Source organism: Sinocyclocheilus grahami, unplaced genomic scaffold (genome assembly GCF_001515645.1).
Source record: "Sinocyclocheilus grahami isolate Dianchi unplaced genomic scaffold, SAMN03320097.WGS_v1.1 scaffold344.1, whole genome shotgun sequence".
NCBI lineage: Eukaryota > Metazoa > Chordata > Actinopteri > Cypriniformes > Cyprinidae > Sinocyclocheilus > Sinocyclocheilus grahami.
In genome coordinates, this window is record NW_015505523.1 from 1,927,621 (window position 1) to 1,944,895 (window position 17,275).

The 17,275-nt window shown below is 38.2% G+C and overlaps 1 protein-coding gene across 1 annotated transcript in view; it reads right to left on the reverse strand.

Annotated features, from left to right (window-relative positions):
* igsf9bb (immunoglobulin superfamily, member 9Bb) overlaps positions 1 to 17,275 on the reverse strand; it is a 108,305-nt gene that overhangs the window by 3,087 nt on the left and 87,943 nt on the right. The window contains exons 14-17 of the mRNA XM_016296048.1: positions 16,150 to 16,195; positions 11,442 to 11,528; positions 6,070 to 7,713; positions 2,995 to 3,122 (exon numbers count right to left, since the gene is read on the reverse strand). Coding sequence (XP_016151534.1) covers positions 2,995 to 3,122; positions 6,070 to 7,713; positions 11,442 to 11,528; positions 16,150 to 16,195 — 1,905 coding nt within the window. The remainder of the gene's footprint in view (positions 1 to 2,994; positions 3,123 to 6,069; positions 7,714 to 11,441; positions 11,529 to 16,149; positions 16,196 to 17,275) is intronic.

The window sequence follows — 17,275 nt, forward strand, 5'->3', positions numbered from 1 at the left end:
TTTTTATTTATATATAACTACAATTTTATATATATATATATATATATATATATATATATATATATATATATATATATATATGCACACTGCCGTTCAAAAGTTTGGGATCAGTACGATTTTTAATGTTTTTTAGTGGAGTCTCTTGTGCTCATTATATGGAGATATTATTTCAATTTCTAATATTGGTTTTCTGTTTTAATATACTTTAAAATATAATTGATTGCTGTGATCAAAGCTGAATTTTCAGCATCATTACTCCAGTCTTCAGTGTCACATGATCCTTCAGAAATATGATATGCTGATTTATTATCAGTGTTGGAAACAGTTGTGCTGCTTCACGTTTTATTTTTAAATTTTTTTGGAAACTGATACTTTTTTCTGGATTCTTTTATGAATTATGAATAAAAAGTTAAAAAGAGCAGCATTTATTTAAAATTAAAATCTTTTCTTTCATAGAGTCTTTAAGAGTCTTTTATTTTTTCTATAAAAGTCTTTACTATCACTTTTTATCCATTTAACACATCCTTGCTGAATAAAAGTATTCATTACTTCCAAAAAAGAAAGAAAAAAATGTACAGACTCCAAACTTTTGAACGGTAGTGTACATTGTAACACAAGATTTTCATTTCCATTTTCCAAAAAAAAACAGCTTGAGGCTGTCTACACAGGACGTGACAAAGTGACCATTGCAAATCATTTTGTGTCAGTACTAGGGGTGTGCGATATTGACCAAAAATAATATCTCAATATTTTCTGGAATTGTATCGATTTTATATAATTATACTATATAATAGACTAAATATAGACTAAATATAATTAGACTATATTTAGACAATATTTTGCTGTGTGTTATTGTGTTGATATCCTAAGGACTAACGGGGACAGCTGACTCCTAAAGTTTTTTATATATATTTCATATTCTGTGTGGTCAGTTCACAGCAGCGATAGAAATGAATCTTTTCCTGTTTAAATTGATTTTTACCTTTTATGGGCCTTTTTACCTTTATAAAGCCATTTTTTTCTAAAACTGTGCAAATTCTTACATTTAATCAGTCAATTATAATAATAATACATTTAGGCTGTTACTAAACAAATGAAATCAGTATCAACAAAATTAATCTTTGCAGAAGTTGCATATGAAGTGGCATTTAGATGTATTTACACGTTAATGCAGCTTAGAGGGACATGGAATGCTTTAACCTGCAGTTACAAATGCATAAATAATCTTTTGATATTTTAAACATGAAATGTTGAATACTGATATTTGAAATTATTTAAAAAATGAAAAGATACTTTAAAAATGTAAAATTAAAACTGCCAGTAGGTGGCAGCAAGCCACTGTTAAGGGAGTCATTTTGATTGAACCGAATCATTTAAATGGTTGATTCATTCAGGGATGAAACGCCGTCATGTTGCTCAGAGACACAAAACAGTGCTGTGGCTGTGTTTGGAATGATTTTTGTTGGCGAAATAGCGTAAAAATAGCCAATATGGTGTCTAAAATGTAAGTCTCTTGATATTAACTTATAGTTTATTGAACTGTTGTATAAAATCAATATCACATTTGTAACCATGCTGATTTTTTTTTAAACGGCACTCTTCGTGTGTTATTGATTAACTATATGAAATTACATAAATATATAAATTTTCTGCCCCCTTATCTTGAATTGTGTGATCATTTTTAATGCATATTAATAGACTGAATCATGCAGTGAAAGAACGCACTCTAAATGTGTACGCGCACTAAGTTAGTGTAGTCGCTTATGCGTGCACTCTGAAGGTGTGTTTTGTTTGGTACTGTATATAAAATGTTTCAAATTCATCTGTCACTTGTTAAAAGGTTGTGTAAGTAACCCTAACTATGAATCAAATTATTAAAAGGTTTAAGAAAATACATCTTACATTATCACATTACATTATCTTACAATAAACATTTGTTGAATGCCAGGAATATGAAATCAATTTTAATTATACTTTTATATCTTGTAAGCGAAACAATTTTACTACTGTGTTAAGGGCTGGTACTTGATAACAATGTAAAATCTGGGTCCTGAAGCACAACCAGTAGAAAAGCACTGCATTAAAAAATAAATAAATAAACCTTTATTTAAATTCTTAGATCATTTAAAGAAAAACCAAAGTGACAATGAAATGTTATAATGTGAGCATAAAGTATGGCATAAACTATCATGAGTCAGGATAAATGTAAATAAAAGTGGATAATTTTGTTAAAAAGCAGTATACAGCACAGATCGTCATCAGTAGAGTGCCATTGACCACTTGTATTCTGAGATGGTCCTCACTGCAGAACACAAGATCCAGGGGGCGAGGTTGGATCCAGATCCAACTCCTCCCACCTTACATATACCTAAACCTACCTGTCTCCACACCCTGATCCCTAAACCTACCATCTCCACCCCCTTGATGTGGATCCAACCCCATCCCCTGGATCTTTGTTCTGCAGTGAGGGGCTACTGTGTATTCTAGGAAAGGGATTTATAGTGTTAAAGGAAGCACAGAGAGCACTTCAATGTGGAGAACCACTGTTATGAAGAGTCTCTCTCAACACCACCTTCTCACATCTCAGTGCCCTACAAACATAAAATGCATAACTGACTCTGAATATTTTAAACAACTCGTGAGGACAATGTACTTTTTCCCTTAATACATGATGCTCACACATAATAAATATGTTGACTTAACAAAAATGCACATTATCGCTCTGTATCAAAACTAAGTGATGTCTCCATAGACAGCATTTTAAGGCATCACAGATATGCTACTGACATGAAGGCTGCTCCAAAGTGACCCAAATCAGTCACTCACGATATTCCATTTCAGTTAGCATGCTTTCACAGAAGGTAGTATACAACAAAACAACTCACTAGGTTTTGGAACAGAGCTTACAGTATGTTTATGAAAAAATGTACCTTAATATTTTGTACAACAGGTGTATAGTATATGAACTACAGTAGCTTGTGACTTGCTCCTCACCCATCTTTCGTCTGGTCTTGGAGTTGTTATTGTTGACACCGACTTTCTTGGCTTTTTTCACTCGTTGATATCTCAGTGCTTCTATCCTCTCAGACCCTGCAGAGCCACTTGTTGCACCTCGACGTTTTCTGTGCAGGAAGCAAAGAGAGGCAAAGCCATCACACAGGGGAAGGGTAGTGCGGTGGCTCGCCATGCGTGCTAAACTGGTCATAGTAGTGATCACATGGTCTTTGCTTAAGTTACTGTTGCTAGTACAGGCCTACAGGCAACTCAGATTACCCATGAATCTCTTACACTCAAATGATCTGAACCAGGCATGGTCCAGTTTAGCATGATAAGTATGATGCAAAACATTTATTTGAGTGGAAAGAGAGGTATACTTAAAGTTTTTCAGAAATTTCCCTCAGAAAATTACATTTGTAACTGCAGGTTTTTCAATAATTAGAGATCAAATCAACATTTAAACAGAAAAATAAGAATTTTGTTTTAAAATGTATACAATACCTCAATATGGCAACATTATGTATCTGTTTAAAGAGAAATTTTGAGAAATCATGACATAGATTGGGGTAATTACAATGGATGAGCATACTTAAATACATATTAGAATAAAACTGTAAAGGTAAGGTACTTTAAAATGTTACTTATGAAAACATTTATATATATAATACTTTATCAATCCATTCTCAGACATTTAAGTTTGTATGTACAGTCTTCCCATCCAAATACAGTATGGAGGCACTTAAACCGGCAGCCCACATACTCTGCCCCACACACTCACACGCTCACACACAGCTCTCATGAGGCACAATAAAATAACAGAAATAGCATTATAGAGGGACCGTCCTTCTGCTGAGGCTGCCGAGAGAAATTAAAGGCCATTAGTAGAGGGGGAAAATCACAGCTCAGCGACAAAGCATTGTCAGAAATGTGCTCATAGACATGAATACTGTCTACAATGGGCTTCACCATGCTGACAGGGGGAGAGATGGCGGGAGGGGAAAATGGCTACTTGGGAACAGTCACATAATGAAAAATAAAACAAAGCACTTGGACAACAAATGTAACAAGAATTTAATCAGATATGTGTTGTTTTTTCAACTGAAGAGCAATATTTAGCAATGGCATGCATGGCAATTTGCACATGGAACAGAACTTTAAAGGGGAATACTCTGGAAAAGCACTTCATTGGGTGAAAGCAACAACTTAAAAATTAGCATTTTCTGGTGCCAATAGTGCTTTCCCCGTTGTAAAGGAAGTGCAGGAACTGTTTTGGAAGAAAACTTGCTTCACATGATTGTGAAATGTGTTCTGCAGTCCAAACAAGTGCAGTTTTATGCATACACTGCGTGTACACTAGATCAATCATGATTATACAAAAAATGTTGCATTTTATCATACAAGGTGTTTGTACAAGGCTCATGTTTTTTAAATCACTTGAATTGGTTTCAAGTAATAAAAAGCACCTACCTAAAAGGAAGCATAACATGCAACTCCTGCTTGAGACGATCCCTAAAAAATGGTCAGCTTGATCCAGGTCAAGTTCAAATTCCCAGCCACTGCAAGTAGTGTTTGTGTTGACATTTAATATAAACCTTCATTTAACAGCACATTTATTTTATAAACAGCAAGTTTACCAGGAAGGTTACCATGAATCAAACCGTGAGGACTTTCTAAATGGCGGATTCTCATAAAATCAATATTAAAGCTCGGTTCTTGATATATTTTATTTTTATTGCATCTCAAGCATGAGGTTGTGTTGATTAAATGAAATGTGCTGGGTTTCCTAATCAATAACTGGGAAATGTACATATGCATACTAAGACCAGAATGCATATAGGATTCAAGACTGCAGAACTAAAATATGTGGCTTTCTGAAAATAAATATATAAAAAAAAATCTGTAAACTTGGTAATAACAAAAGGAAAGCAAGACCCAAAGACTTGTATTCCCCTTTAAAGGACAAGGTGAATAAAAGCCCCACCTGCTGCCCCCCCCCCTTTCAGACATGGATCCAACCCTTACCTATTGCGGTGTAGAGGACCTGGTCACAACAACGCTGCCCAGATAGCTGAGATCAATCAAAAACAAAGCAGGTAAGACTAGAGGAGTCATCAAGAATGACCAAATGCCCTATTTAAGATGATGGCGACATTGCAACAGATGAGAGCAGACAGTCCCTGCAACACGATTCGCCCAACAAGCCTCCCCCTGGCAGTCAGACCTGGGGTGACCTGGGTGACAGGAGGCAGGAGAGAGGGGGGAGTGTGGAAAAGGCAATCATGCGGTCAGGTTACACTGGAACAGGAGAAGAGCCCTGTCCCTGTTGTGCCAGACACACCAACCTCAGCCTCCACATCATACACTCTGAGAGTCGTCCTAAAAAGCCTGGAGTTAGTCAAAACGGTGGGCTTCATTTGGACTTGGATTGGTCAATTTTATTGCACATGTGGGGTTCCTCCTGTTGGGTGAAAGGCAGGGTAAAGCATGACAGTGGATGGAAAGGCTGAGATCCTGTGGTGGTGTACCTCTGATTCCAGGCTTTTTAGGGGCTTCATTATTGCATTTTAATCAACTTAAAATGGAACTTCTCCAGACACGTAGCCCTAAAAGGTCTGTCACCACGTCTGTGAAGCAAATAATTCATCTTGACTTGGAATCTGTTACCCCACAACCAAATTTGGTTAAAGTCGCTTGCTTTGGATCTAAGACAAGTGCTTTAAAGTGCTTCACAGACCTTATGAATGAAATTGGATGTCTGACATGAAAAGCAGAATCAGTAGCATAGAAAACTATAGCACAAATTGTCTATGTAGATGGCTAAAATGGCTTTGAATGGTTTTGAATAATGCAAGGCATCTGGGGCAGTGTCTCTATGAAAGCATGAGTTCTAACATTACTAAAACCAGCTTAAGGCAAGCAGCAAACATAGTTTTGCCGATGAGAGCAAACTGTAGCTTTAGACTAAAATCAAAAGTGTGGTTATTTCTGCACTGAGAAGACCTATAGATGTTACACATAGGCCAGATGGTACATGGTTGATCAATCCACACTCTACAGGCCTAGTGCACCTACCCTGAAGCTGATAACTGGGGTGGAGAGGGTTCTGATGGAAGGATCTCCTCCTCAGTCCTCCTCTGGGTTGGCATCTGCCCGAAAATGTTGCTGCTTTCTATAGGAGGTGAAGGGGACTGTGACGGATAGCTTGCTGCTGAGGTGGCAAATGCCATGTGGGATCGGTAGCTGGGACTTGCCCTTCGGCTGCCTTGGCCTTGAGCAGGAGAGGAGGAGGGGGAGGACCTTCTAGAGAAACTAGCTGAAGAAGGAGGTTGAAGGGTGATCTCAGACATCTCAGGAGGGATCGGGGTTTGGATGATACTGGGGCGGGGCCTGGGGCGCACTACAATCTCCGGTGAGCCTTCGTGAGAGCTAATAGGGCTCTGAGTTAAAGGTGAGAGGCGGGATGGCTGGAGAACTACCATGCTGGGTTCCATCCTGCGGGGCTGCCTTGGGCTAAGCCTGGGTGTAAGCTCGTACCATCGCATATCCAGGCTTCCGAACGAGCTTGGGCCAACCATGTGAGACACCGGGTCAGAGTAAGGCAATACCGGTACACCCATACCGTGGCTTGTGTGTCTTAGCTGCCCTAGACTCTGTGCCTCTTGCATAGGTAAACGCTTGGCTGGAAGGCCCTGAGGCTTGACCTTGCTGGGAGACTTGCCTGGGCGGCTCTTTGGGGCCTCCAGCTGCAGGATACCAGGGTATGGAGATACTTGAACGGTGGAGGGCTGGAGGGCACTAGGAGGAAGAACAAGAGGGGGAGGAAGGGGAGGTTCTGGGTGAAGATGCAAAGGGTGTGGGGGTGGAAAAATAAAGTGAGGACCCTCGATTGTGGCAAAGGTAAAATCGGGTCTCTGCCAGATGTCTGGAGAGCGCGAGGTGGAGGGGTGTGCCAAGGGAAGGGTGTAGCCAGAGACTGCATAATGCTGAATCTCTCCCTCACCGATTTCCTCTGGGATGGTGGGATGACCAAAAGGGCCCTCCAGGTGGTAAGGAGGAGAAGACATTACTGAGCTGAGAGGGCTGGTGTCTGGCATGTAGAAGGGAGGCGGAGGCTCAGGTTCCCCTGGACTTCCCAAGTAGCTGTAGAACTGGCCATGGGAAAAGGCTCGGAAGTGAGGAGCACCACGAATCTGTCCTGTAGCCTGGAGTCGACTGGTTTCCATGATAGTCATGCCTTTCATGGGCCTCTGGAAGCGGGGACTGTAGGCCGGGGGCTGCAAGTAAGACTCCTGGCTAGAAGAAATGGGCGAGATCTGATGGGGTCTGAGGGTTGCCATCATAGGCGGCATGGGCCCCGGATCATCATTCTCCTCATCTGACTGTCGAAATTCAGGGTACAGGTCAGACTCCTCCACGAAGGGGAAGCCCTCGATGCGCCGTGCCTTAACTGGAGTTTCCGCATCCATAGGTTCCATGACAAAGCGCCCATCTGGGCCACGACTGATCAATTCAATTGGCGTAGTAGCCTCCGCCTCGTGCTTAGAGACGCTATATTTCTTGCTAATTATTGCTCTCTTGGTCTTCTTGTATAAAGACAGCTCCTTCTCCTTGGCAGGACTTTGAGGAACCTTCTTAGCTCGTAAACCATCCTCAGAGGACTCTGAAGGAGGTCCTATGGAGCGGACACTTTCTGGACTAACCTTTCCAGAAGATGATCTATAAAAGCGGGAAAGAAAAGAAAGAAGAATAAATAATGAGTTACATCATGCACATTGTAGTTTCAGGTACAAATACATCTTAGACAATTGGTTATAAATCTGATGTTGTTTATCACTCATCTTAATGCTCTCATTTGATGATACCTATGATTCAAATATACTTATAATACACCACCAACAGACCAACACGCACTGTGAAAGTCTCTTTGACAGTCTCGCACCCAAAGTACTTCAAGGTATCCTACACCCACAACTCTCAAATGGCGCTTTTCCACTGCGTGGTACGGCTCGGCTCGGTTTGCGTTTCCACTGCAGTTTAGTATCGCTTTAGAGTGGGCGGGATTATTCACATGTCGTTATAGTTGCGCGGCCTCTACTGTCGCGACTCCTAAAAAACTTTTTCATTCCGCGTTGCCCCATCAAGCTCGCTGGATCCACTCCTCTGCTATCAACAAGAGGAATGTCTGTACTTCCTCGAAACAGCCACTTTTTGGTTGTTAAAAAAAGGTGTGCTCGTTCAAAACAGTTGCGTTCGATCCTTCGCTGGCTGTGCTGATTTATATCTAGCGGTTCTGTTGTGTTTGCGTCACAAGTTCAGTGACGAAGGTAGTGACGATTCTCTCCGGCCAATCCGTGATCTGCAGAGTTTACCCGTCACATTTTGGTAACGGTACGGTTCACTTGGAACCTCAACCGAGGTGGTACTAAAAAAGTACCAGGTACCAGGTACTGTATCCAGTGGAAAACCCCCCAAAAGTGAACCGTACCGTGCCGTACCATGCAGTGGAAAAGCGCCAAAAGTGACAGGTAAGGTGAGCATGACGTAAGCTATGAAATCCAACAGTGCATATACATGTCAGCAACTGAAACTTGCTTATTTACTTGAAATGATTACTGTCATTGTTAATATGTCAATGAATTGCTTTTTGGAATTTTTCTGACATACATTTGAAACATTTCTTAAGATAACCAGTTGTCCTCAAGCTTTCAGTGCAACATGCTCTTTTAGCATTAACCAGAATGATTGCTGAATTGGTTTGTTTACTTTAAGGTCATAATCACGTTAGCTAAATGTAACCTATGATTTAGATTCGCAAGTTTATCTTTTTGACATCTTTATGCTACTTTACATATTAAAAACACATCAGTTATCTTCAAATCAGTTTGAAAATATCTAGGACACAGGACTTGAGAATAATTACTCAATTATTTAAGGCCCTATAAACTAGCACCCTGAAACCTAATAGAGATGACTACATATGATTACAATGACTTTGATTGTTGGTTGTAATTTTCACTGTTTTTTTCTGGATATATCTTGTCATAACTCATCCTTGTAAAGGCCTTAACACACTCTCCAGTCACCACTGTTTGAATGTCACAGCTAATTCAGTTTAACAGCATTGTTTTAGTGTGTGTGAGTGTATGTATGGCAGACATCACAAATCCAAAAAATTTGTCCTCATTAATCATAGATGGTGACATTTTCCAAGATATTCAACTGAGAGTATTTATGTGACCAAACAACGAGAAATAACAAGCATAGTCCAGAAAAGAAGAGAGAAAATCAGGAAATGTTGGATAGCCATAATACTTTATTCAATAACAAATATACATGTAATGGCTGAAGCTTTGTTTTTGCTGAATCATTACACCATGTACTTTCACTTGTAATGGCTGCGGTGACGGAGCTTGGTTTCCATGGCAACTGCCTACTGATGACCACCATTCAGGTGCAATGACGTTATGCCTGCTCCAAACAACAATACAGTGCACCATAAAGCAGGCTTTTCCCCAGCCAAGCAAAGGGAACACACAATACACTCTTTACCAAAAGAAAGTCGCCACCAAAGAAACTTCCCACAATTGTTCTCACAAATGTTTAGAGGCATAATACACAACATGTCTGTTAAAAGAATGAAAAGAAAATGAAAACACACAGACAGGTTTGCTTGGATATCGGCTCGCTTGTCAACAAGGCTGTGCTTTCATTTTGCAAGAGTAAACATGTTTTGGATAAAAACATTGATAAAACATCAAAGATTCAGCGTGTTTTGGTTGTAATTATCCTTATCAGCTGATCATGTCAAGTTGTTGTCCTGCTAAATGTTGTGATGAAAGATAATGACCTCAGGACTGCTGATAGGAAGATGCTATCAGACCTTATAGAGGCCAGCAAAATAAACCTTTTCTGGCTTTACCTGGCCTTCCATGCTAATTTCTCCTAGAACTTTGTAATACAGTCTTCAAACTGAGACTCAATTCAGATTCTACGGCACATGGAAAATTCATACAAACATGGTGATGCTTTTTACGTCACAAAATTCCAAAACTTCCTGGACTAATCAAGTTGAGCATTTAAGAATGATTGTCTGGCAATGTACAGTAATACCACAGTTAATACAGTTTTTGGCACAGAATATCTCATTAAAAGCTCAATCTACTGTTACTATTCACTGTAAAAGTAATTGCAAATAACAACACAAAGTGCATAAGCTTAATACTATACCAGGATTGTGCAATGTTTACCATTTATATAATATAAATACACTAACAAAACAATAAATAACAACAAAAAGCAATCTGAATGCAGGAACACTAGCTGCTGCACGTTAACCTCTGGTGTGCAAGGGTGTGTTGGTGACATACAGGCAGTTCAGGTGCTTGGGAGGGAGAAATCTGAAACGAACATTATGGGGGTGGTTAAGACACATGAAAGAGAGTGCAAGCCACCCCTTGGCAGCCTGTGGGCTTAATGGGTCTAATGTTATTTAAACTACTGTAAATGTGTGGAAGCACAAAAGTTCACATGCAATGCATTATGTAGACTACAGCAAGTAAAATATTTTAATATTATTACAAAACTGAAGCCATGATATATATGTGTGTGTATGTATACACACACACACACACACACACACACATTAGAATTTAACATTGGGTGATCAAAGTTGGATATAATACAGTGGTCAGAAAAAGTATGTGAAATCTTTGGAATTAGTTGGTTTTCTGCATTAATTGGTCATAGAATGTCATCTGATCTTCATCAGTCACAAGTATTGACAGCAACAATTAGTGTGTGTGTTGTTAGCTTAATGTTTTTATGTTTGCCATTGTATGCAAAAACCCAACCAATTCTAATGGGTTCACATATTTTTAGAGAGAGAGAGAGAGAGAGAGAGAGAGAGAGAGAAACAGACAGAGCAGTGCGATGATACAGTTTTTTTCATGTAACTATCCCTATACTTCTATATCAGTTAACCAATCAGAAGAATTATTTTTGTAATACATAACCAGTTGCTCCACCATGAGAACAATTGCCAATAAAGATGATAACTTCAAACAAAAATACATTTACTTACACTCTTGTAGGTGTTTAAAAATAATACAAGCTTTACATTTCTATTGTGAAACCCTCTGGCACACTTTCCTGCTTCCATTATAAGTGTATTAATGTAAATGTTTCTTTATACAAACATTCACACGCACTAAAACAGAAATTACGTTGAAAATAACCCAGAAAGCACCTTTAATTTCACGGTCCTAAGTGTAAATGTGTGAGTCGGCAGGATGCCAAAAGGCAAGAAAAAAAGTCTTAAGCTTTGGGTCTCCTGTGTGTAAAGCGCATGGGTTCACAGCCTGCCAAAACAACCGTGCCCAGCAGCGCACATGGGACGCATGCGACATAAGGCAGTGCACACTGCTGAACAAGGTGCAGGCACTCACAGAGGACTGGAGGGCGGAGGCCTGTAGCTGCTCCTTTCCTGGCCTTCCCAGTAGGGTTCTATGCCAGGTAGAGGGGTAAGAGGACTCCTGCGGCAGGAAACACAATAGAGATGGGAAGGATGGGGAGGGGAGGGGTCATGTTGGCAATTAATGAGGCTGCTTTCCATACAAACAACATAGTAGGAGAATAAAAAAACAGTGACATGGAAAGATAGAAGTGAAGGAAAGAGGAAGGGAAAGCTTGAGGACATAAGAAATGATAATGATCGAGGGCACTGGATTGTTCATTTATTAAATGACACAGTTTATCATCTTTCACTCATTTTAGGGCCTATGCATGCAGGGATGTCAAGGCCAGCTTGGATCCATGCAGCATCCTTGTTTTGATAATACCAGTAGACATTCAGTGGTTTATTTGAGATTCCTGACAAAAGCAGCTGATATACAGTGGAGTGCAAAGATCTGAGACTAAATGCTTTGGGTCTGCATTTTTTAAATAATTATATTTCCAATTTTGATTATTATTATTTTTTTATTATGAAAATTAAATAAAAACTTTTTTTTTTTGAAAGTTGTTAATAACAACTGGACTCAAAATGCATCATCAAGTTTTACACAATCTTGAGGAGTTTGTTTGCCAGCATGATTTGATGCTCCAAAGACCATTTTGTGCTTCAGTGGAAACAATGCTGATTACTACACAAATTTGCTTATTTATTGAAATAGTACAGAATGTTAAGCATTTCTCATTCATTTGACATTATTAACATTTCTTCATTTTATATGTTCAAAATCCCCAAACTTCTCTCTCTCTCTCTCTCTCTCTCTCTCTCTCTCTCTCTCTCTCTCGACAATGAATACCAGATTTTTAGTGACATCAAACTTTTGCCTCCACTGTATAATTTTGTCATTTTCTCACTCTCTCTCTCTCTCTCTCTCTCTCTCTCTCTCTCTCTCTCTCTCTCTCTCTCTCTCTCTCTCTCTCGACAATGAATACCAGATTTTTAGTGACATCAAACTTTTGCCTCCACTGTATAATTTTGCAAAGCACAAGCCTATGTAAAAGAAGTACAATAACTCAAAGTATATTTTGTGAAAAATGAATGCCATAACAATAAATTAACAATACTGCAGATAAAAGCTACTAGCTAAAATATTCAATTCAACTATAATCTAAACTATAATATTCAATACTACAGCACTACCACAAAGAGATACCATATCCCAGCATATCATGAAGTAAGGTGAAATGCAATAGCAGCATGTTTTTAAATGTCGCGACTATGCAGTTTATGACTGACATCATACCAGAGTTAACCCACTTAGCTTTAGATTACTGAAAGATGCATGTAGGAGGATCAAGTACTATAAATGTAATATCTGAGACATCACTAGTCTAAATGTATTATTATAGAGAAGCACTGTTACATGCTCACTAGTCACTTAAATCTCATCGTTTGTGTTTCTGAAGCATTAGAGGACATCAAAGGATGCAAGTAAATTGGCTTCTTCTTGATTCATCAAAGCAGTATGCGATACTGTGATAGGATAATACTTTAAATATTAGATTATGAAGAAATAATATGAATAAATACTATTGAATGTATAAATATGGAAATCCTAGTCACCGATGTCCACTGTTATTAGCACTGGGAAGAAAGACAAACAACACAGTTAGTGTAAAATGTAAGTTAAGACAAGCCGAGATTGTTGCAGTGGTATACCGGAGAAATAAAGTATTATACCCTCCCTGTTCTTCAGTAGTGTGTTAGGGTACCATGGTAAATGCAAAATAAAAATACGAGAGCATTGTAACAGGCATTCTTTGAAGCAGAGACAACACAGCATGCACATTTACCATGGTAGAGAATCCACAGATATTGTGGTTATCACCAAAACTCATTACCGTTCACCCCCAAAAAACAAAAAAAATTCTGTCATCTGGGCTTTTTATACAACATTAACTCTGGATTATCATCTTTTTAAAAAACGGTTTTGACATTGGGTTAAGCTACTTGTTGCGCTAGTAATTCTGAAAGGCGATTATCACTGCTTTTAATGGTAAGTTATGAAATACTGCTTACTGCTTATAATGTTCAGGAGGGAAATAAACAACAAATAAAAGCCTCAATGCTTTAAATATTCATGTGCTTATAAGCAGTTTTAAGTTAATATTCAGTGAAAAATTGTACATACAGTATCTACCAGTTTTGAGACACACAAGAACAAATTTTGGGTGAACTACAGAGACTCCATTATTATATAAACTCCATGTGTGATTAATATTCATCTTCACAATAAATTGTTATTCTGTGTGTTTGGATTATAGCAAACAAAATGATTAAAAAACACTTTTAACACAACTGCACTTTAAATCACAAATGTTGCATATCATTTACAGTACTTGTACTGTACAAGCATGTTTTACACTCTTTTCAGTGTGGGATTGTTGCCATGGGAACTCAAAAGCAGCAGGTCACTTTAAATCAGTGTCTGTGCAGAAACCAATTACTATCAGGATGAACCTGACCCTAATCCTACAGTACTTTCTTTGCTAGGGTAGTAAGTGTCATCAAAACCATTGACCATGAGGCCAAAACCACAATCAATTCATCAAGCAGGAATACATGAACAGCATTTTTTTCCCTACAATAACTTAAATAGCTAATTAACAGCCATAAAACACAAGATCAGTTACAGAAAAATAGGAATAAACTTCAAATGCCATTAATAAACAGTGTTGGGGAAAGTTACTTTTAAAAGTAATGCATTACAATATTGCGTTACTCCCTAAAATAGTAACTAATTACGTTACTTATTAATGGAAAGTAATGCGATACGTTACTTTGAGTTACTTTTTAAATCTGGGCAGGGTATGCTTGTTTGGTTTTAATATAAAAAGTTATTTTACAAATATAAAAGCCCTTTCACACCAAAAGTGAAAAGAATATGCCTCAGGCTGAAGGAAATGTAAATTCATGTCTGTACAGTAGAGGGCGCAGCTCAAACAAATTGCATGAAGAATATGACGCAGGAGAAGAAAGTTCAACACTATTCCAAAATAACAAAAATGAAACACAAATGTGTTATTTTTGCTTGGTAAGGTTGAATTGGATCATCGAAAGTCAGTAGCAAAGACACTGGTTAATAAAATGGGATTAAATACATAAATGATATTTGTCTTATTTAAAATATTTAATTATTGCCGGTTTGTATAATATTCGGAGTTTGCTTTTAACTGTTTTTATACATTTTGAGGAATACTGAATCTGTTTTTGTGCAGATGAGATGAGTAAATGTGTTTATATTTAGTCTAGAACTACAGTAACATCATGTTCACACAGCACACACAACTCCTCTGCACTTACTCCCGATTTCTCTCAACATGGGGACAGGAGAGCTGTCAGTCAATACATGGGAAACAAAGTAACTGGCATTACTTATTTGAAAAAGTAACTCAGATATTTCCTTCTAAATGAAAAAGTAATGCATTACTTTACTAGTTACTTTAAAAAGTACTTATGTTACCCCCAACACTGTTAATAAATGCTGTAATGCACCAATAAAGATGCAGTTTTGAATTCAGCTCAGGTTGTTTTTTTCTGTCACCTCTCATTTGGTAATTAATAAAAGTGGCAAAACGATGATAGATAGATAGACAGATGGACGGACAGACGGACAGACGGACAGACAGATAGACAGACAGACAGACAGACAAACAGACAGAGAGAGAGAGATAGATAGATAGATAGATAGATAGATAGATAGATAGGTGCAATCCCTTTACAACATGTCCAACATTTTGAAGTAGTTAGTTAATGATAATAAACTTCATATGGCAAAATGGGCCAGTGGTGTTTCTAGTAAACATACAAAATAAGATAATTTGTGAAAAAAACAAAAAACTAAATTCTGCTTAGGGAAGTACCCTCAAAGGTACACTTTCGCACCTTACTTACACTACTAATACGCTGTTGTATACTGCTTTTTTCTGACAGTGTTCTTGCTAAATGTGCAAATAGAAAACATGTCTTTAAATTGAGTATTTGAAGTCTTTAAACTGCCAAAAACGTGAAGCTTATATTACATTTAGTTGGTCATTTTCAAAAATATACTTTGCTAATTAACACAAAACATGAATATAGTGAATTAGATTAGTGTCTAAGATTTGAATAAGCCAGTACAGTAATGCACAATAACATCTATTGTAAAGCAGCAAATCTCTACCATGTGGCCAGGGCCAACTTCCAAAGGGGCTTCAAGATGACTTAAAATGATTTAAAATAAGACAAAACAAGCATTATAATCAAGATATTTATTATTTTAATTCACCCCCTCAATAACTAAATATAGCTAAATAGCAGCAATAGCTAAATATTGCTGTGGAAAATAGGGGACCTTGGAGTCTAAAAGGCTGAGAACCATAGATCTAAAGTGCAAATCAAGGCAAACACAAGAGAGAACTATTTAGAAATTCAGACTAATGAAAAACTGCTCTTTGATGAAATTAACTTAGACCGTCCAGTCCATGAACACACTACATCACAGGCCTATCACTGAGCAGTAATTAATGGCTCTTCTAATAGGATCTTTAAACGAGAGGGCGTGCTTGTCGGATGCCTTGATTTATGAAGCACATTCCACTCTCTGTCTGAATAAACTGAGGTGCGAGGGGAGAAGGGGGAAGTTCTTAAAATACATTACTTACGGAGTCTCCACGCTCTTTCTGCAGTGTGTTATAGACAGAGGGGGATCTGTTGAAGAGAAAACCAGATTAGAGATTTCAGACACGCATAAAAAGACTCATTATTAAAAATAGTTAGTCTACTAGCCAGACTAACTATTTTTACTAGGAGCACTGTAGCCCCTGATTGAAATTTTTTAGGAGCACAAGCAGAAAATTTAGGGGCACACCTTAAATCAGCCTGCAATGCAATCATTCACATAATTTCCCCATTTTAACTGTATTACTGACAAATGCTTTGATAATAAATTGACTTAACAATGCACAGTATTCTTTTAATTTCAGAGGGACATGGCATTACTCATTACAGTACGAGAACACATTCGTAGATGGAAACAAATTATGTGGCCAGTACAAAAAATCAACTAAACAAATAAATTAAATGTAAACATTTCTACAGAAGTTCTGCAGATGGAGGCGCCAGGAGCAGATTTGGTAGTGCTGGGGGTGGTGTGTGGGAGTATTAAAAATATATATAATTTAATCATTAAATTTCTATTGTTTTGCATGTTCATTTCTTGTTTATTTCTTGTTTATACACATTTGACAATAAAGCACTAAGTGTCACGAATCCGGTCTATGAACTTCCGTTCACTCACCAGCAGAAGTCACCCGCTCACTACATGGACTCTCACACTACACAGACTGTTACACTATACCCTGGACTACATTTCCTATCATCCATTGCACTGATTGCACACAGCTGTAACCAATCACACGCTCACCTAAAAGCTATTACACACACTATATAACATCCACCCAGATCCTGCTCAAGTCGCAGAGTATTATTTAGCGTTTTTCACTGTTTAGTTGATAGCTACTTTATGGAGCCTGCTCTATCATTCCCTGTTTATTCATAGTCTTGCCTTGCCTGTTTTGATTCTCGCCTGTGTATTTCGGATTACCCCCTTCGTCTTGCCGTTTGGACTCTGTTTGCCCCTGACTGGATTATTGCTGTGTACCTGGATTATCTCTATTTGCCTTGCCCTGTTGGATATTATTGACCCACGCCTGTTTACTGGACAGCTCTTGTGTTTTGCCCGTGCAATTCCTGTTCGCTGGTGTTTCGACCCTGCCTGTGTTTGTGACC